We start from the raw sequence: 23,039 nt of genomic DNA on the forward strand, positions 1-23,039 counted from the left end.
GGAGCTTAGGACTGCCCCCGACCTCCGTTCATTCTGCCGGGACCTGAAGACCTGGCTCTTCGAGCTCTCTGGCCCAGGCTGAGAATTTTAATTTTAATTGGGTTTTTTTACTTTTTCAGGGACTGTTGTAATTATTTTTAATTGTTTTAACTTTTGTATTTCTTGTTTTAAATAGCCTGTAAACCGCCCTGAGTCCTGCGGGAAAGGGCGGTATATAAATCCAATTAAATAATAAAAAAAAAATACTGGAAAAAAGAAACTATGTAGAATGTAAGAACAATAAAAAATGAAGTTCCATAAGGAACTAATAAGGCTAATTATTCTCACTCATGAGCCCAAAAAATATATCATTAATATTTAATAATTACAAAGCATTAACCATTAGCCTCCTAATGACAATTGCACAAACCAAAAAGGATGTATTTTCCCATATTATAACAACCATGAACAACTTAGCAGCAAACGAATTGCTAAGTTATTAATAGTTATTAGTTACTATTTGGATTATTATTCCTTCCTTAGCACCCACAAAATAAAGGAGATTGTGATCCAGTCACTGTAAAGATTGGCACCGAGGCCATATTATTTCAATTATCCCTTGACCCTCCTAATAAACACAGCTATGGGGTTAAAGTTCACAGTATGAAAGACCTAATTCAGTGCCCTTCCCCTTGAGATGATTGGCAATTATTCAAGTAAGTAAAAAAAGAACCCCACCTGCCTAGACATTAATTTTACACGGAATGTAAGGTGACAAAGTCTCATATAGGCTTTCCCAGAAGCAATTGATTCCTGATGCCAGTTGTAACAAAGAAACAGAGGCACATTCTTGGGGAACTCAGAAATTAGACCTTAACAAATTACATTGGACCAGTTCCATGGGTCTTAGGTTTTTGTAGGAACAGATATGAGAACTAAAAAGCAAAAAACTAATAACTTTGCTTTTAAAGCTGTCTAAAGAAGTTTTGGACAGTGGACAGATAGTCCCCCAGTTTTTGCTACCTGTAAAATGTAGAACAGCATTAATAAACCTATGGCTCTGATTATTTTAACTGTTTCCTCTAGACAACAATAGGTTGAAAAATAATGGATCTGTAGTGATGTTATTTACTATATGGTGTTACTTAATTCTCCAGTAATAAAAAGCAAGCCTTTTGGTGAAGAATAGTATATTTGACTTAGAGAAATTATTAATGAGCCTACCCTTTCCACAATATGATGCAGGAATTCAAGGGCTTTATCTCAAACACACTTACCCTGTGGGAAACATAATGGCAGGTTCAGCAATGAAATGAACTGAAAGGTAGGATCAAAGTACTCTTTTCCAAAGTCTAGATTAATGTAGACATTTTAAAAAGAAATTTTAAAAAAGAATTATTGTAATGTGAATTTTTAATTTTGTCAGCCACCTGAAATCACCATGTGAGAGTCACCGTGTGTGAGGCCATATAAATTTGTTTTAAAATAATAAATAAATAAAACTGTACTCTAAAATTCTTTGATCAGATGCCACAGTGAGCACATAAATTAGGCAGCAAATTGTGCAGATGGTACTTTTTTAAAAACATGGTAAACTAACAAGACTTCTCTTAGCACTAAGTGGAAGCAGACCAAGTAGACATTTCAAGATGCTTATCTCTGACTTTTATGTCAAAAGCAATGAAGCTGCTATGAAAGCATTTCAGTAACTATAACATTTCAGCCCCTATTTATAGTGAAATTGAAATTGTCTACGGAGATTCTCAGTCATCTAGTTCATGGTTGTCCCAAAGGTGCTTTTCCCCCCCAAAGGCAACTGGTCTTTCTTTGCTTTGTTTGAAGATGCTTCGCATCTCATCCAAAAATCTTCTTGGATGAGAAATGAAACGTCTTCAAGCAAAACAAAGAAAGTCCAGTTGCCTTTGGGGGAAAAAAGCACCTTTGGCATAAGGTTGAAATTCTTGTGCTGTTTTTTCTATCTGCATGATGCAACCGGCTTAAAACTTTTGGAGGTGGTGGTGATAAGGGTGGTTTCTTCCTATTGTCTTATGATTGTACTAATCCAGTCTCAGTGTCAGGACCCACCCCAAACCATGTCTTAGGAAGACAAAATTCTTGGAGTCAAATCTATTCCAAAAAGAATCTTTACTATGACATGCTTGGTTGTAGGAAACGAGACAGGACTTAATATTATTCCACGAAGTAAACCCTTATAAAGAGTTCCCGGTTCAACCCCCCTTAACCCCATTTGGTCAGTCCCCCATCCTTTATCTCGTATCATCCCTCTCGTGGGAAAAAGGAACTTAGGACCCTTCATGTTTATTGCTCTCTTCCGTGACAAAAGCCAGATGCTAGCCCCCCCTTTTGTTTCCCCAGTTCAAAAGGCTTCTCTTTTCCTTTGAAATGCCTAATACTGGTTCAATACACATCTATTCTCTTCTCTTCGGGAGATGGCAGAATCCATGGAATAGTGTTTGAAACATTCCATTTATGAATATGATATAAATGGATTCTGACACTCAGTATGAACTAATCCAGTCTCAGGCTGCCTGTTTCTGATCCTGACAGAAGCAGCTCTCACATTTGGCCAATGATTTCAACATGAATAGAAAGAACAAAATTAATAAATTGCCATTCTAACATTTAAAATAGAGTGTATTTTAATATTATTAATATTACCATAAAAAAGACTGAGAACCAGCTCAACAATTAAAGCTAGCAGCAATTAAAGATATCAGGTTAGAAACCAAGAGACTGTGAGTTCTAGTCCTGCCTTGGGCACAAGGTCCAATGCATGACCTTGGGCAATTCACTTTCTCTCAGCATTAGGAAGAAGATATTGGCAAACCAAGTCTGAACAATCTTGCCAAGAAAACTGCAGGGGCTTGTCCAGTCAGTATCTGAGAACTGGACATGGTTGAACAGAAGAGAGAAAAGGAGGGAGACCATATAACAATTACAATAATGAAAAAAAGATTTTAGTAGATGTAAAAGTTTCACAGATTTAAATGCCAGAGCATATTTCTCATTAGCTGTGATGATTAGAAGCAACCAGAGAACGGTTACCGTCGAGGATCATAATTGATGGGTACTTTTGGAAATAGGTGGTCCTTCTGATGTATGATTCCAACTCTACATACATTTAATGTAAACCTGTTTGTCCAATGTTAATTACTCTCCCCTCCAGCTACTATTTACCTCACCCAGGGGAAAAGGCAGGTAGCTGGGTTTTTTTTTAATCTAAGTTTCTTTAGAAAGCTTTCACTTTTGTCCACAAATTTTAATGCCATTTAGCCAAGGGAACAACCTATCCTTTAGAGGATAGCTTTGTGTTTAACTTCTCCGGTTATTAAATCAACATATTCTTTATAAATCATTATGCCAGCAGCAGCATTTTTCAAACCCACCATGCATACCTCCTTACTGAAGATTTAATCAGGGCAGATTTTATATAATATGTATCTCAAACACCTTAAATGTTTTCATAATCAAACCTTCAAATGTCAAAGGAGATGCCAACATTTTTATATTGGTTAAAGCATTGTTTGGTTGATTTTATTCCCTACATGCTAACAATTTTAACAATCATATCTTACTCAATGCAATAGGGTTTCAATCTAACACACAATTAATCTTCTAGGGAAAATGTAAGGAATTATCATTAACTTCATCTAGTATACTCATTTCTACTCTCCACAGCTCCAATAAACCCTTATTTGCTTAAATTTTGAAAGCTCCAGACAGAAATATTGCATCAACACAGAGGTTTCTATTAAAGGATTAATAAGAGGAGTTTCCATGCTTGGACCAGATCCTATAATACTTCTTGAAGATAGTTGCCACTGGAGCTTTATAGAATGTTTGGGCCATCAGGACCCATATTTTTTTTGATATACAAACAAAACATAGTTGACATTTAGCTGTGCAATAGATTGATTTATTAGAATAAACAAGACATATACAAAATATTAAATTCTGGTTGTGTATTTTAAAAGCAAAAGAACGACTAAGAAACAGATGTTAGTTCCAAGACTGAAAGACAACTCATGCAGAGGTCAAACACAAACTCATGCATTATCACTAAATGGATATTAATGTCAGTCTTTACCATACCATCAAATCAAAAGTTGAAAGATAATTATCCAAACTATTTACTTGTTGCATTGCTTGACCAATACCACTACCACTTTCATCTTCTTACCCTTCTGTCAGTCAAAATAACCAAATGTTCCGCAGCTTTGTTCTGAAATAATGGTTTACTGACCCATGCACTCACAGTTGTAATACACATCCCACTCTGAGAAGGCATGAGAAGGGCTGTGAAAATATCAACAGACTCCACATATCCTGGTCACAAATTGTTTCAACTTTTTCCCTCAAGGTGATGGTACAGGGCATTGCACACCAAAACAACTAAACACAAGGACAGTTTTTTCTCCATGCCATCACTCTGTTAAACAAGTAATTCCCGCAACACTGTCTTATGCCATGGGATGTCAAACTACCTAGTAGTGCTGTATTACTATTATCCTTCTCATCCTATTACCTATTTACTACCTTCTTATAACTACAACTTTGTTATTCATATCTTATTATGTTGATTGCTTTTATTTAGTATCCTGACTATCACTGTGTGTTGTATCTTATGATTTATGATGATTGTATTTTATGATTATGATTTATTACTTGTTGCTTGTATGTACACTAAGAACTTATGCACCAGAAACAAATTCCTTGTGTGTCCAATCACACTTGGCCAATAAAGAATTCTAATTCTAATTCTAATTAATTCCTAGAAACATTATTGGCTAGGCAACCTAATAAGCAGGAAATGTCAAATGTTTACTTCTCAACATTCAATTCTCTAGCATGCTGGAAACCAGTAGATTATAACAAGAAAGGCAACTGTGTATTGTCCATGTGTTGAGGATCATTTTTACATCAGACTACAATCTAATGGCATCTGAAAGAAGGTTTCAAAATAATTACAGACTTGTTTGTTTAAATAATTTTATATTCTAATGCCCTCCAGAGGCATCAGAAGGAGAATTCTTTGGATGTGAAAACAATTAAAGATTAAGCCAAGAGGCAACAAAACATGACTGAGTTCTATGCCTTTTTTTAAAAGAAGACATGCTGTCTGCATCTATCAGCATAAAACAATAGGGCAGAGAAATTGATATGAATCAGTATGAGATCTAAAAAAATACCCATCACAGTGAACGTATACTGAACTGTGAATTTACAGAGTATTTTTTCATACTCAGTTTGGCTATTTCTATATTGTTATTACACTTTTAATGCATACTCTTGTCTTGCAATGTACTTGCTTTATTATAGATCTTTCTCATTTATAGACTCCATAGAGGCAAAGATTACTGCTGGCAGTAGTGATAACACAGCATGTAACCTGGCAGAGATGCTTTGCTGAGCTGGCTCAGAGGTGCAATTACTTATCAATTCAATATCTGGAAGGAAAATTCTGTGGATTTAAGAAACTCATCACAGGAAAAGAGAAAGTACAATGAACTGGTTGGTGTAGGAGAGTATCATGAATGTGCATCAGATAGGGCTTATCCACAGAAATATTCATGGCATAGTTCTGTAAGAAGATGACCAGGTCAAACAACTCAAATATTCAGTCCATAGTGACCACTGAAAAGTGTGAGGATTAGTATGTAAATTTTGTACCAAAAAGATGCACATTGTCTACTTCAAAGCTCAATTTCTGTTCTCAAGTGAGCCCTCACGTGGTGACAGATAGCATTAATCACTTCTCCAGCAAGGGTTGAAATGAATAACCTTCCACTTGTAATAAATGCCAGCTATCAATACATGGGCATGTTTTAACAAGAGGCATTAATCATTTGAAATTGACTGCAGTTCTTGTCATCCTCATACCACAAGTTCCACAAACTTGATGGATTTTTCTAAACAATTTAAATTTTTCATATTTTATAATGTGACTCATAACAAATTTTGAATTTTATTATTAGTGCTAAAAGTGTTGCTAGATGTTGCCAATGCTGAAGTCTGAGCCAAGTTTCAACCTACCTTAGTTTGGTTTATACATTACAGTCATCTCCTTTGTTCATTCATAAGGGTGAACTAGAGTGACAATGGGCTCCAAATTTACTTTCTAAATCTGATCAATTTCAGAATTGTTCTTACATTGGAAAATTCTCACATATTACTTGGTATCTGGTTAATCACTGGTTGCTATAAGATTCCACGCAGGCAACTGAGGAATTGATGCTAGCACTGAACACAAGTGAAGCCTAATCTCTGCAGGCAAATGTAATACAATTTACTGCCTGGTAAATGTGCACAAGATTAGCCAATATAACTAACTTTCCTCTCAGATGCCAGATGTAGAAGATCAATACAATATTTTTGCATCAAATATTCTCTCTCTCTATAGTACATGTTGCTTTATATTATACTGTAGTTAGTTTTATATTAAGGTACTCTTTTTTTTAGTTCAAGGAATGCATTCATGTTTGTGTGGCCAATTTAGAACCATATTTCAAAAACTCATACATGAGGCCAGAACAAAAAATAATTTTATTTTCACATGCTACCATCTAATGTTTAAAATAATCTAAGTCATAATAGATTCCTACGAGGGAAAGGAAGATACCACATGTTCAGGCTGGCATTAGAAAAGCAAAGGAATAAGAGACATCATTACTTAATGTAAACTGGATAATTGAGAAATCCAAAGAATAACCTCCAAAATTCAATGTGTGCTTGACTGATCATAGAAAAGCATTTGATGGTGTTGCCAGTCTGGAGAATGTGTTTTCTGGAAATGAAAATCCAGACCATCTTAAACCTATATGTAGATGAGGAATATATAATCCAAATAGTGCATGATTAAATGGCCAAACACTATAGTCTCTGTTTTATATTTTATTTTGGTTTTGCTTCAGTTATATGCTTTATGTTAGATTTTATTATGTCTTTAATATTAAGACAGTAACCAAATCAACAAATCAATATTTAATACTTTTTGAAAGAAAAATGTCCAAGTTCCCTATTAGGACCATGCAACAATCCAACTTCTAAAGGAAAAATAATGATTTAGAGCAGGGATGTCAAACTAACGGCCCATGGGCCTGATGCGTCATGTGCAGGCCACACTCACCCCGGCTCTGCAAAGGCAAAATCATCATGATACGTCATGATACGTCATGTGACGTGATCGAGTTTGACAGCCGTGATTTAGAGCATTTGGAGTGCACAAACAACACCTGCTGGCCCTTCTTTAAAGCAAATACATCTTGTTTAAGAGTTGCTAACAGGTGCTATATGAGTACCCTGCATGCTCCAAATTACCTTTTTGTCTTCTAATCATGATTGTAGTGTAGTCCTACTGTTTATAGTATTTTGCAGTGCAATTTAAACTTATTCCTGAACTAAAGGCTGTTATGACTAAAACTGCAAGCAGCCTTTTTTTGCTATCACTGAATATTCATATCAGTCTTCTTCCAGATGTAGCATCATATTCCCAAATCAAATCTTACACTGCTATTTTTAACCGAAAATACTAATCACTCAATATCTGATTATTTTAAGTGTTTGCCGGTATTTGAATATTCTTTAAGTATCTGTGGCATATTTTCTATGAATCTGAGATGGTTTTCATTTCATGTACATTTGACATCTCCATTTTTATAGTCAAAGAATACCCTTTTAAAAATTTCTAGTGTTATTTTACAGACCTAGTACAATTTTTTTTAAACCCGCCCCCCAGATATTTTAGCTTTATTATATTGGAGCAATTTATTTTTATCATTTATCACATACACACTCAAAGTAACTAAATGTCAAGAACATTAAGTAACTATCCCAAAGGAATTTGTGGATCAAAAGGGACTGAATAGGAACCTAGCTTATTCTAATACAAGTAATGTATGTGTGCATTTAAGTCAGAATTGTCAGGGTAGTTCCAAGATGGCCTATGAAAAGAAGATTCCAGTTGGTATTTTCCCCCCCCCACACACACACACTTGTTTTTGGCTCTTTGAAGCCAGTGTTGACTTGTAATTGCCTGGATTAGTCCCTGTGGTTATCTTGGCAAGATTTTCAGAAGTAGTTTGGCACTGGCTTCTTCCTAGGGCTGAGAGAGTGACTGGCCCAAGGTCACCCAGCTCGCTTTATCCCTAAGACAATAGTACACTCCTGGTTTCCCTCCTTCACCATTACACCAAACGTACTCTCCATTACAAGTGATAGTATGCATAATTAGCTTTTGAACAAATTTAGAAACCATGCATGGGGCTAAACTTCATCCTGGGAGTTGTAAATAAGGCTCCCAATGTTTATGGTAGGTGAGTATGCTACACCATTTTTATTCTGTTTCATCTTGATTCTTAGAATATTTTCTTAATATATGAAACTTGAGAAGTACAAAAAATAGTATTAAAAAGTACAAAATATAAGTCTACTGTGCATATAACTGCATATAATAGTGTCTGTAGAAATTTTTATATAGTTTATATTCTTAATGTCTTCCTTTAGGTATACATTCAACTGAGCAACAGAACTAAGATGGCTGAAACTCTTTGGGTTGTGGCATATGGGTACTGGTTCATACTGCTTTCTTTCTCAACCAATTATGTTCCTGAGCAAGAGGGGCACTGTGTCATTTGCCCAATGACATCATGATGTACACAATGTCATTTTGACATCAAAGCAGCTTCTACCATGCCTTTGCCCATAGAGGCTTTGTACAACATCATTCACTCACATATCAAACAGTTATAGATAGTGCTGGTCATTAATGTAATGTACTATTGTAATATCGTACCTCAGAAAATCTAAGAAAGTTAAGATTATTAACTCAAAAAAGCTTGAATAAACTTTTAAACATAACTAGAAATAGAATTGGGGAAAAAATTGTTTTCTTCCATCCAATTTTGTCCACTATTCAGAAACTGCTTGGACAACTTCCTGCAACTTTCTTGGCAAGGTTTTTCAAAGGTGATTTGCCATTGCCTCCTTCCTAAGGGTGAAATAAAACAACTGGCCTCAGTCACTCAGCTGGCTTTGTGTCTAAGGTAGGACTAGAACTCACAGTTTCTCCAGTTGTTGCCTGATCCCTTAACCAGTGCACCAAACTGGCAGCATCTGGTGTACAAACTGGTTAAGTTACTAAGCACTTTTTTAAAAAAGCAAAACACTTAAAAATGTATTTAATACTCAGTGTTTGTTTATACACTAATAAGCAGCTGGCATAGTAGTTTACCAATTTATTTAAATGTAAATAATTTTCTTCTATTCAAACATTTTGTGCAAAATGTTTCTATACAAATTCCATAGAAAACAGCAAAATAGTTTAAAGCATAATTGATAAATAAAAAAGAAATAACTTGTTTTGAACTTAAATCTGTAATTTCTTCTGGAAGAAATTTTTAAAAGCTAAAGGGTGGTTGCTAAACTATATTGTTGTGGATTCTGTGGCTAGTTATTAATTTTGTTCCATTTTTCATGATTTACAGTCTGCTCTTTGAGATATGCCATATGCTTAATGAAACTCAAGGAGGACAAATGTCACAATTAGTCCAATAAAAATTGCCTAAATGAGAAAGATTTACTACATCTTGATCATTTGATACAAAGCCCTTACAAAATCTACATTCCTGACCTTCTGCTTCCACTTCACATTGAACAATATAAAAAGAAAAGTAAAAGTAAAATGGATGGATAATTGGACTTCCTGTATAGTAGCAATAGTGAGAAAAGGATCATTTCCCCTGTCTTTTTATGTCTGCATTAAATAATAAGATTCATAATCAATGCACACATTTATAGTTCATGTTCTTTATTCATAACAATCGTGCATTCTTAAAAGGAAAGTATCTGCTTTCAAAGAAGTAACTAACATAAATTCTATTGGAAGAATGCTATATCCTGAAACAATAGGTTCACTAAAAAGAATGAAAAGTGATAGAAATTCTGAACATAGTTCCTATGAAAGCACGTTTTCTAAATGCTACAATCATTTTATTTTTCTTCGTATCGTTTCAGTCTGTTTAAGGATGCAGTTTCATCCATTCCAATTCATCCAATGACAAATCTTTGTCCTCCTATAGGATTGTACCAAATGGCATGTGATGAAGGGAACTTTCTTACAATTATGATGTCGGCTCAGGCTTTTCAGCACAGAGGGGATGGAAATGAGGTTGGGGTCAGGGAAGGGAATTCTAATAGACACCATGATGTATACAATGAACACAGAACTATCCTGTGAGAGAAAGACATGTCAAACTCATCCGATCTCCTATAGCTAGGTAAAGGCAGGCACAAAAGCTCTAACCTTGTAAAGATGCAGCTGCTGCTCCTCTGACATCATCAGGTCATGGCTGTCGATCACTATGGATTCCATGTCAATCAGCCAATCCCAAAGCTCCTGGTATTCTGAATCAAAGTCCAAAAGGCTGCAGATAAAGAAAAAGGCATTATGCATAATAGATTAGAACTGTTCAAATCTATATATTAGAATAAGGCTTTCTGGAAAATGCATGTTCTTTTTTGCAGAAAGATTCTTTACTTTAAACAGGAGGGGTGCAACACAAATATAAGCCGTGACCCACATCTCAGCAAATTATTCCAGGTTCTGTCAACAAAAGCAGACATATTTCATTCGCTTCAAAAAATGTAAGAAATAAATACAGTGTCTTCACAGTTTTTAAAGTGCCGACGTATTCAGCAAACTTCTCTGTGTGATAATCATGATGAGCATTTATTTGCACCAGAACTATTTTCAGAGAAAAATGACTCAATCCATTTAGCCATCCATTTGCTGTCCATCTGCCTATCTCTGCAAGTATATTTTCATGCATGAATAGCTAGCATTTCAACACAACACTTTAAGATAGGCTTGAGTGAAGATGGTAAGCCAGTGAGAACCAAGGCCAGATACAGTATTAGACAGGTGTTCCCTACAGACATGTTAGAAACAAAGGTAAGGACAGGAAGTCAAAACAATGAATCCTTGAATAGCCAGCAATCATTAAAATTCAAAGAAGGATCACAGCGGTTTCCAACAAAATAAATCATTAGAATAAGGAGCTTAAAAGGATTAACATTATTCTCTATTGAAAGCCTAGTGAATAAGTAAAACATCACAATACAAAAAAGGGGAGGAGAAAGGAAAGGAAAGGAAAGGAAAGGAAAGGAAAGGAAAGGAAGGGAAGGGAAGGGAAGGGAAGGGAAGGGAAGGGAAGGGAAGGGAAGGGAAGGGAAAGGAAAGGAAAGGAAAGGAAAGGAAAGGAAAGGAAAGGAAAGGAAAGGAAAGGAAAGGAAAGGAAAGAAAGGAAAGGAAAGGAAAGGAAAGGAAAGGAAAGGAAGAAGGGGAAGGAGGAAGAGGAGGAGGAAGAGGAGGAGGAAAGAAGAGGAGAGAAAGGAGAGGAGAAGGAGAAGGAGAAGGAAGGAAGGAAGGAAGGGAAAGGAAAAGAAAAGAAAAGGGGATCAGTATGTAGAATATGTGAATTTATGAAGGCCAGCTGAAGGATCCTGAGAAAAGATAAACCTGCTTTTAAAAGTTTTGGGCAAGTGGTATATTCATGCTCCAACATACAGTAAAGCATCTTAGGGAAACAAATCCAAAGTACTGTACAATTCTACTGTAAACACTGTGTGGTATACTTTATCAAAACTCATACACTTGGTATATTTGAATTTCATGTGCAATGTCTATTATACTCTTTGTAGGCCTGAAGAAAACCAATCCAATGGTGCAGCAAGAAGATCCTGAACATAAATATTTGGCATCGATAGACTTGAATTAGATTACGGTAAGCAAAAACCAAAATCAGCAGCCACATAATAGTACACTTTGATTACATTTTAAGATTACATTTTTAATAACAGCATAATTATGCCCCTACATGGATACCTAAACATGAAACTTTATATTAGAACTTTCATTCATTCATTTTCATTCATTTTATTAAATTTATATGCCGCCCTTCTCCCTGAGGACTCAGGGCGGCTCACAACAATAAAAATTAAAAAACATAGAGTAAAAAATTTAAAAGAGAATTAAACAATAAATACGAAATTACAAAACAATTTAACCCAGTAAAAGCCTAATTAAAAATCGTAGTCAGTCCAGGCCCGCTTGTTCAAACAACCAGGTCTTCAGGTCACGGCGGAAGGACCGAAGGTCAGGGGCCGTCCGCAGCTCTGGAGGCAACTCATTCCAGAGGGTCGGCGCGCCCACAGAGAAGGCTCTCCCCCTGGGGGTTGCCAGCCGGCATTGCCTGGCCAACGGAACCCTGAGGAGGCTGACTCTGTGGGAGCGAACCGGGTGATGGGAGGTTGACAATGGCAGCAGGTGGTCTCTCAAGTACCCCGGGCCTAAGCCATGCAGGGCTTTACAGGTTATTACCAGCACCTTAAATCGCAGTCGGAGGGCAACCGGAAGCCAATGCAGCTCGCGCAGGAGTGGTGTAACATGGGAGTACTGAGATACTCCCATAAGCACCCGCGCGGCCGCATTTTGCACCAGTTGAAGCCTCCGGGTGCTCTTCAAGGGCAGCCCCATGTAGAGCATTGCAGTAATCCAGGCGAAAAGTGACGAGGGCATGGGTAACCGTGCATAGGGCATCTCGGTCCAAAAAGGGGCACAACTGGTGCACTAGGCGAACCTGTGCGAAGGCCCCCCTGGTCACGGCCGTTAGATGATCTTCCAAATTAAGCTGTGAATCCAGGAGGACACCCAAGTTGCGAGCCCTTTCTGAGGGGGGGCAATACCTCCCCCCCATCGAAAGAGAGGAACTTGTTGGACAATACGAGATGCCGGTATCCACAGCCACTCGGTCCTGGAGGGGTTAAGCCTGAGCCTGTTCCTTCCCACCCAGACCCACACCACCTCCAGGCACTGGGACATCACATCAAGGACATCACTGGGTTGGCTTGGGGTGGAGATGAACAACTGGGTATCATCTGCATATTGGTGATACCTCACCCCAAAGCCACGGATGATCTCACCCAGCGGCTTCATATAGATGTTAAACAGGAGGGGGGAGAGAACTGACCCCTGAGGCACCCCACAAGTGAGGGGCCTCGAGGTAGATCTCTGTCCCCCTGCCAATACAAACTGCGAACAGCCTGAGAGGTAGGAGGAGAACCACCATAAAACAGTGCCTCCCACTCCCAACCCCTCTAGCCGTCACAGCAGGATACCGTGGTCGATGGTATCAAAAGCCGCTGAGAGGTCAAGTAGGACCAGGACAGAGGAACAGCCCGTCCCGGGACCGCCAGAGATCATCCACCAGTGCGACCAATGCCGTTTCCATGCTGTAGCCAGGTCTGAAACCAGACTGGTACGGGTCCAGATAGTCCGCTTCATCCAGGAATTGTGGGAGCTGACGCACCACAACACTCTCAACAACAAGATTCAAGGTGTTAGTAATGACTTACAAAGCCCTACATGGCATGGTTCCGGATTACCGACCCCGAGAGGTGGCATGGCGCCAAAAAGAGGCTCTTGGGTTTTCTTTTAAAAATTTTTGAAGGGTTAGGGAGGGGGGAGGGTCAGGCCCGGCAGAATGAGGGGAAGATCCTACCGGACCTGTCTCAGTCTAGGTTGGCCAATGGCCGCGGCAATATGAGGGCCGGGGAGAGTCTTGTGACCCAGGGGGATGGGATAGGGATACCGATCCCCACAGTAATTGGGAATGGCAGCAGATGGATGAGCAGAGGGCCATATCGTAATCTGAGATCGCGCCCCCGCTATCTTCAAGCTGTGGCGCGCTCTGACCCTCTGGCTCTCACCTGCTGTCCTGGGGAAGAGGGAGGGCAGACTCCTGAGCTCAGGCTGATCTATTTTAATGCCAGGTCTGTTGTGAATAAAGCTCCCCTCATCCATGACTTGATCGAGGAGGAAGACGCAGACCTGGCGTGCATCACGGAAACCTGGTTGGGCCCAGAGGGAGGGGTCCCTCTGACTGATTTATCCCCTCCAGGTTTCCGTGTGCTACATCAACCTCGAGCTCAGGGTAGGGGAGGTGGCGTGGCGGTCGTTATCAGAGAAACCCTCCATCTGCGGGAGGCCACTGCCCCTCAGATAGACGGATGTGAATCCCTCCTCTTAAGATGGGGTCCTGGTGGTCAGTTGGGCCTACTTCTGGTATACCTCTCTCCAAGCTGCACAGCAACGGTTCTACCCAAGCTACCTGACGCCATCTCAGGATTGGCGGTCGAATTTCCAAAACTTATGGTACTGGGAGACTTTAATCTACCATCCCTGGGCAATGCATCAGAAGTGGTCCGAGAGTTCATGGCCTCCATGACGGCCATGGACCTGACTCAAATTACTCAGGACCCAACTCACGAGGGAGGAAACATGCCTGATCTTATTTTTGTCTCTGGGCAATGGCTAAATGGACTGGGTGGGGTTACTCCAACATCACAACCCCTTTCATGGACAGACCATTACCTCCTGCGGTTGGGCCTCCGTCACGTCACCCCCCGCTGTCAGGAGGCGGAACCGGCCAGGTGGTTCCGCCCCAGGCGCCTGATGGACCCAGATAAATTCCAGATGGCGCTTGGACCGATTCCCACCTCCCTCTCCCACAACCCAGTCGAGTCCTTAGTTAATGCCTGGCAACAGGCTGCTTCGGAGGCTCTCGACCGCGTTGTCCCTTTGCGGCCTCTGACCCGGCGCAAGTCCCGACTCACCCCTTGGTTCTCCAAGGACCTGCGGGAGATGAAACGCCAGAGAAGGGGCCTAGAGAGCATTTGGAGAACCAGTTGGTCTGAGTCTGACCGAACACAGTTAAGATCCTTTTCTAGATCTTATCTTGTGGCAATGAGGGTGGCAAAGCGCGCCTACTTCACCACCCTCATTGCGTCCGCAGATAACCGCCCGGCCGCCCTATTTAGAGTGGTCCGCTCCCTTTTAAGTCAAGAGACGGGAGAGGACCCCCTACATGGACGGGCTGAGGAATTTAGTAAATATCTGGTGGACAAAATTGCTCAGATTCGGGCTGGTCTGGACTCTGACTGGGCAGTATCTAACGAGAGGAAAACAATGAAGTTGGCCGAATACATTTGGGAAGAGTTCGATCCTGTGACTCCGGATGAAGTGGACAAGATCATGGGGAAACTAAGTGCCGCCACATGTTTGTTGGACCCGTGTCCCTCCTGGCTTGTCTATGCATCCCGGGAGGTTACACGAGGCTGGCTCCTAGCAGTCATCAATGCCTCACTGAGTGAGGGGTACTTCCCTGCCGCCTTGAAAGAGGCGGTGGTAAGGCCCCTCCTCAAGAAACCGGCACTGGACCCAGCTGTTTTAAACAACTTCCGTCCAGTCTCCAACCTTCGCTTCCTTGCGAAGGTCGTTGAGAGCGTGGTGGCACGACAGCTCCCTTTGAACCTGGAGGAAGCTGAATATCTAGATCTGTACCAATCGGGTTTCAGACCCGGGCACAGCACGGAGACGGCATTGGTCGCACTGGTGAATGATCTCTGGCGGGCCCGAGATAGAGGTTATTCCTCTGTCCTGGTCCTATTAGATCTATCAGCGGCTTTTGATACCATCGACCATGGTATCTTACTGCGTCGTCTTGAGGGGCTGGGAGTGGGAGGCACCGTTCTGCGGTGGTTCTCCTCCTACCTCTCGGACCGTTCGCAGACGGTGCTGGCAGGAGGGCAGAGGTCAAGCCCTAGGCCTCTTAATTGTGGAGTGCCTCAGGGTTCGGTACTCTCGCCCCTCCTGTTCAACATCTATATGAAGCCGCTGGGAGAGATCATCCGTAACTTCGGGGTGAAATATCATCAATATGCTGATGATACCCAGCTATTCATCTCCACCCCGAACAAACCCAGTGATGCCCTCGATGTGATGTCCCGTTGCCTGGAAGCGGTACAGATTTGGATGGGAGAAAACAGGCTTCGACTCAACCCAGCCAAGACTGAGTGGCTGTACATACCGTCATCTCATTTAGTCCAAGAGGTTCCATCTCTGACTATAGGAGGAGAGATGTTACCTCCCATTGATAGAGCACGCAATCTGGGCGTCCTCCTAGACTCACGACTCAGTTTTGAAGATCATATTGGAGTCGTGGCTAGGGGGGCATTTGCACAGATTCGTCTTATATACCAATTGCGCCCCTTTTTGGACCGAGATGCCCTACGTACAGTCACCCACGCACTCGTCACCTCCCGTATTGATTACTGTAATGCTCTCTACATGGGGCTGCCCTTGAAGACCACCCGGAGGCTTCAGCTGGTGCAGAATGCAGCTGCACGGGTTGTGATGGGAGCACCCTGATACTCCCATATTACACCCCTCCTGCGTGAGCTGCATTGGCTACCAGTTGCCCTCCGGGTGAGATTTAAGGTGCTGGTACTTACCTTTAAAGCCCTACATGGCTTAGGTCCGGGATACTTGCAGGACCATCTGCTGCCGGGAACAAATTCCCATCGTCCAGTACGCTCACACAGAGAAGGCCTCCTCAGGGTACCGTCAGCTAGGCAATGTCGGCTGGCGACCCCCAGGGGGAGGGCCTTCTCTGTGGGAGCGCCAGCCCTATGGAATCAGCTCCCCCCTGAGCTTCGGATGGCCCAAAACCTCCAATCCTTTCGCCGCGGCCTCAAAACACTCCTGTTCCACCAGGCCGACCTGGACTGACAAGCACTTTAATTAATTTATATTTAGAATTTTTAATTTATTTTTAATTTCTTTAATTTTAATTTATTGCACAGATGATTTCAATTTTATTTTTATCTTGATTTCTGTACTTATTATATGTTTTGTTGTTAGCCGCCCTGAGTCCTTCGGGAGATAGGGCGGGATATAAATCCCATCAATCAATAAATAAATAAATAAACACCTGCAGCCGGCGTCAACTTCCTTCCGTCCAGTGCGCTCCCACAGAGAGGGCCTCCTCAGGGTGCCTCCGATCAAAGAATGCCGAATGGTGGCCCCCAGGGGGAGAGCGTTCTCTGTGGGTGCGCCAGACCTATGGAACCGCTTGCCGGTTGAGCTCCGGACGGCCCCCGACCTCCGCTCCTTCCGGCGTGACTTAAAAACATATCTATTCGAGCAGTTCTGACCTGGTCTGATGGGTTAGGGTTGGGGTTTTAATATGTTTTAATACTGTTTTAAACTGGGCTAAATATTTAATCGTTTTTTAACTTTTGTATTCCGCTTTTTATATTTATTGCCCTGTACACTGCCCTGAGTCCTTCGGGAGAAGGGCGGTATAAAAATATAATTAAATTAAATTAAATTAAACCTTCGCTACAAAGCGAAGGTTGGAGACAGGACGGTAGTTATTCAATGAGGCCGGGTCCAGAGCAGGCTTCTTGAGGAGGGGCCTCACCACCGCCTCTTTTAAGGCAGAGGGGAAGACACCCTCCATCAAAGAAGCATTAACAACTGCCTGGAGCCAGCCCCCTGTCACCTCCCAGGCGGCCAAAACCAACCAGGAGGGACATGGGTCCAGTAAACAAGTCGTAGTGCTCAGTCTACGCATGATCCTGTCCACATCATCCAGAGTCACAGGGTCAAACTCACCCCAAATGGTATGACCAAGACCTGCCCTCTCCACTCCACCGGATTCCGCCCAGTCGGAGTCCAAGCCAATCCGGATCTGAGCGATTTTGTCCTGCAGATACTGTACAAATTCCTCAGCCCTACCCTGCAAGGGGTCATCCCTCGGTCCCTGATTAAACAGGGAGCAGGTCACCCTAAACAGGGCAGCTGGGTGGTTATCTGTGGATGCAATGAGAGCAGAAAAGTAAACACGCTTTGCTGCTTCCATCGCCACTAGGTAAGACTTAAGATAAGTTCTTAGCTGTGTTCAATCAGATTCAGATCCGCTGGACCTCCAACAGCTCTCTAGGCATCTTTTCCGGCGCTTCATCTCCCGGAGCTCCTCAGTAAACCAGGGGGCCACCCAGGGTCTGCGCCGGGTCAGAGGCCGCAAAGGCACAACTCGATCCAAGGCCCCAGCAGCCGCCCACTCCCAGGCTTCGACTAGGGCCTCAGCAGATAATACAAAGGCAACCCTATCAGTGTATTCCTCTTAATTGTACGAAAAACCTTGCTGCATCAGACTATTTCTCTCTACTCCCATCATGGCGCGACAAACTTTCACATGCAGGGTATGACAGCAAAACTCCTTTCAATCCACAGTCCCAGACACTGTCAGTGCTTCACACCTGCCATGGCAATACATCTTGACTGTCCAGACACTTTTACCCCATACTCAACAGCAGAAGCTTACAGAAACAGCACGAGTAGATTAATTATTTCGTTGTAAACAAGAAATCTCATATATACAATATGGGTAGTTTTTGTTGTAAACAAAATATCTCATGCATATATTCTGCTCCTGAGTATGGAGTAAAAGTGTCTGAACAGATAAGATTTATTGCCATGGCAGGTGTGAAATCTGATACAGCACAAATACACAGACACACAAACACAATTTGCAAACTGAAGAACACAGAAATCAAGATAGATGCAAATACAGATACATAGCACCCAGAGTTTGTTTGTTTGTTTAAAGACTTGTATGTACATCTTATGTACCATGACCAGGGTTGCTCATAAACCAAAACAAAAATACGCAGCACCCTAAATGTAACACACTCCCACATTCAACAGTTCTATGCTCAAGCCTATTTAAATTCTAGAATTTCTCCATCATTTTCAAGTTACTGTCACAAAAACTGGCTATTTATTTTTCAGATACTGAATACCACTGGACATATCTGTGATTATTGTACCACAATTCTTAATGCAAAAATGACATATTAATATCTGTGACTTAGAGAATGTTGCACATAAAAATGTACTTATTAGGGATAAAATGTACAAAATGCCTACACAGAAAAAGAGTCATTAAATGCAAATATTATGCATTAAAATATCAACAGGTTTATGTAGTTATAGAGAGGGTTGTATATATGTGAAACTGATACAGGCTGAATATAAACTGATTTGGCCTTCATATCTCAAACTTTTATGTGATTACAGTGTTGTGAGAAAGTGCCCCTCATCTCTTTATATTTGTTGAAATTAACTTTGGCTCATGACAAATATGTGACATGCTGAGTTTTTGTTCCACCAATATCACGAATTCAAAGAAGATATTGTGTGCATTTTATCACAAACATCAGCTCTTGGTGAGAATTAGATCTAGGATAATTACCCATTCCATTTTTGGGTTGATGAAATTATTGAAAAATAAATCAAGCATGTATTAAACCTTCCATTCTTAGAATCTGATATCACAGTTCTTGAATTTTTCCCATTGCTATTACGTAAGCCAGCTCTGAAAACTTAATAATGTGATATTAGAAAGTAATACACAAGATTTCTGCAAAACATTGCCACAATGTAACTTCAATATGGCTTTAAATGTTATTGGGTGGGTGATGATTCTCAGGGTAATGTTCTATTTTATAAAGCTGTAAAGTATTATTATTTTATTTGATATGTAGATTAAATGTAAATATTTAAAACAAGTGGCATATTTATTTCTTGAATTTATTATTCCTTAAATTCAATGAAACCATTACTTTTATTTATTGGGGACGTGGGACTAAGTTTTTTTATAATTTTATGGAGCCACAATAGCATAAAATTTGAAATGTTCCTGTACTCAATATGCGGTGTCATCTGATACTTTATTATACACTGCAAAATATTTAATTTAATGCCTATTTATTAAGTATGCAAGATTCTCCTCATCATACTTCTATCAGTTCTTGGGAAACCAATCCAAAAACCTGTAATCAAGGAAACATAGTCTATGACCAAGTCCATGGGTCAAGGAATTACATTGTACCTAATCATAGTATCTTCAAAATTAATCATTATTTTTAATCTTTGTCTTTTTGCATAGACCATGTGAAAAACAGAACCTGTATTCCAGGGTTCTTTATTAAGCCAAATCCCCCTCCCAGATTCCTTCCCAGCCCACACATTTGACATCAGCCTATATTATACATTATTACCATGCCTACGGTGACTCCCTGAAAAAATGTAATATGTCACACCCAGTCTCAAAAGATCTCCTATCTTTGTGCTGATATCTCCAGGAGGACAGGAAAAAGCTCCTGTTTGAAATCCTGATGATCCATTGCCAATTAGTATAAATAAGGTAAAGGTTCCCCCGCACATGCGTGCTAGTCGTTTCCAACTCTAGGGGCTGGTGCTCATCTCCGTTTCAAAGCCAAAGAGCCAGCGCTTGTCCGAGGATGTCTCCGTGGTCATGTGGCTGGCATGACTAGACGCCAAAGGCGCACGGAACGCTGTTACCTTCCCACCGTAGTGGTCCCTATTTTTCTACTTGCATTTTTACGTGCTTTCGAACTGCTAGGTTGGCAGAAGCTGGGACGAGTAACAGGCGCTCACTCTGTTACGCGGCACTCGGGATTCGACCCGCCAAACTGCCGACCTTCTGATCGACAAGCTCAGCGTCCTAACCCACTGAGCCACCACGTCCCTAGTATAAATAGGAATGCAAAATGCATGTCTTTCTAGATTACAAGTCTCAGAACCCACTACATGGAGCAGAGTTCAGCAATGTATGGAATACTGCCTTTGATGTAGACAATACTGAGCAGGACAGATTGGTATTCTGATTTCATACAGGTCATCTTCCTCTGTTGTTAAAATAACTGCAACATGGACATCCTAGTATGCTACAGAATATGAATATAAATTCATTTAGTTTCTTTGTATGTATTGAAAAATTAAGTCATAAGGAATAAATTGTAACTTCATGGATAGATAATCATAAATGCAGTGTTGCACACCTAATCCTTTGAATGCAAACGTATTTATTAAGGTGTAGGCATTAATTCATAATATAAAATGAAAATTCATGAGTCTTTCTCATAAGAAAATAATATTGCGAGTACCATTAATAAACAAAAAATGAAATTAGTTTAATATTTTATCTAATTCTGATATTTTTGGTTTTTTTCCCCTGTAGGACAGACCCTATTCAAAGCCTTTTTCTTCTGACAAGACAAGCCATTCTATCCCTAAATACTGTTCATACATTGGCTACTAGTCTCTTTTAGCTACTCATTCATTCTCATGATACCTCTTCCTTCAGGTTTACCCTTGCCTGCAAGTCCTGATTCTCCTCCTTCCTTCCTGCAAGAGGTTGGAAAAGGTCTTCTTTCCTTGTCTCTTCTGGTGCTACATGTACGACTTGGGAGATGTTCCAGAGGGCAGGGGGCATGGAAGAGAAGAGGTGCTACTTCCATCCCACAAAATGATATTTAATTGAGGGGACCTGGAGTACACTCACTCTACCTGAATGAACGAAGAATGTGGAAATTATTGGAGATAGGCAGTCATGCAAAGGATCAGCCTCATTGAAGGGCTTGATATATGAGGACCAGCGCTTTCAATTGTATCTGGAAGCTAAATTGGTAGCTTGCATAGCAGTGATGACAGATGGGCATAACAAGAAGTCCTTGTTACTGCTCACATTGCTGTGTTTTGGACCAGTTAGCAGCTGCCTTAAATAAAATATACAAGAAAAATATGTTTTCATAGAAGTTGTTCTTAGCATTCTCCCAGGGAACAAGGCCAATTAATCAGCAATATGGAGCCTCCATTCAAATGTACATACACATCCCTCATTAGAGTCTGCTCATCTACTGGTCTGTTTTTTATCAAACCACTCCCGCCTGAAGCTCAGCTCTCTGCTATTGGATCCTTATCACATGCTTCTGCTTAGGCTTGCATGGCTAAACTTCAGAGTCAGTGGGTGCAGGCAAGGAGTCCCCGGGGAGATTGGTAGTCTGTTTCAGCTAGAGTGGCTTCATTGGAATCACCTACTCTGACATTATTGCCCTCAGATTCCCCTACTCTACATCTAAAGATAAGCCCAACAGGCCATGGCAATCATGCCATCTGCCTTTATAGGTGGCTGGGAGTCAGATGGCATATACATTTGTTTAATAATTATTATCATTCTCATAACTGTTTACAAAAATATTCTGAGGATTGCCTGGATACTGTATATGTTAATGAAAGAAGCTTCAATTTCTATCAGAGGTGTAGATATTAATTTTCCAGATTTATACAAATAAATTGTTTTAACATTAATGAATTGTAAACTTTGCTTGAAAGTCAGTTTCATGTAGTAGTCATTATCTCTCAGCCCTAGAATGAAAAAGCTCTCTCTCTCTCTCTTTCTCTTTCTCTCTATCTTAATTTTTTGCATCACCCCATCCCAATTTTCCTACAGATTTCTCATGCTATGCAATTCTACCTAAAATGGCTTTGAATATATTAAAACATACTTCTCAAATTCCAAAGTATTCAAGCATAGAATGAGTTTCTTTTCTAGGATTAAATCCTAAAATCAGACTCAAGTCCATATTGATGGGCTGTAGTTGTTCATCATAGTATCTCATGGATGAGCAGAAATTATCACTGAACTAATTTGCATCACATATCTAATCAGTATTTCTGGCAGAGTGCCTACTCCACAACCTGATAAGACCAGCTGGAACAAATTCATTTATGTTCTTTGTAGTAGAGTATTATCAACTAATATGACTTTTCTATTTTTCTTCTTGCATCCTCTCTAATCTTTAGGAATTTATCTTCTTGGCTCTGCTGCTCAGCAGTTTTGCTTTTTATTCCCCAAATAAAGTTTGAAAGTGGTTCATTCATTCCAGCAGCGCAGAATTTAAAAATAACTTGAAAATTTTAGTTCAACCCAGACATTTATATTCAGAAATAAGCCTCATTATAAATGGCATACAGCCAGAATGTGTGAAAGGATGCTTCGTTGTATGTATGTGTGTACATTTGTGTACCCAAATCTATGAGTATGTATAAAATATATGCATATATTTGTTTCTACGGTGGAACTAGAACTTACAATTTCCTTGTTTCTGGCATGATGTTTTAACCACTACACCAAACTGAGTCATATTGGCCTATAATTTATTATTATTAAAATATAATTTGTGAAATAATCTTCCACCATGAATAATTAGTTTGGTCAATATATAAAGCAGGTCTGCAGTGATGGACCTCTCTAAGTGAACTAGAACTAACA

At 40.4% G+C, this 23,039-nt stretch overlaps 1 protein-coding gene across 1 annotated transcript in view; it reads right to left on the minus strand.

Moving 5' to 3' along the window:
- Positions 1 to 23,039, minus strand: part of AKAP6 (A-kinase anchoring protein 6) — a gene marked incomplete at its 5' end in the record, with an annotated part of 235,359 nt that overhangs the window by 73,160 nt on the left and 139,160 nt on the right. Inside the window, one exon of the mRNA XM_081319843.1 lies at positions 10,301 to 10,421. Coding sequence (XP_081175969.1) covers positions 10,301 to 10,421 — 121 coding nt within the window. The remainder of the gene's footprint in view (positions 1 to 10,300; positions 10,422 to 23,039) is intronic.

This window comes from Vipera berus (assembly GCF_964194415.1).
Source record: "Vipera berus genome assembly, chromosome: 1".
NCBI classification, from domain to species: domain Eukaryota; kingdom Metazoa; phylum Chordata; class Lepidosauria; order Squamata; family Viperidae; genus Vipera; species Vipera berus.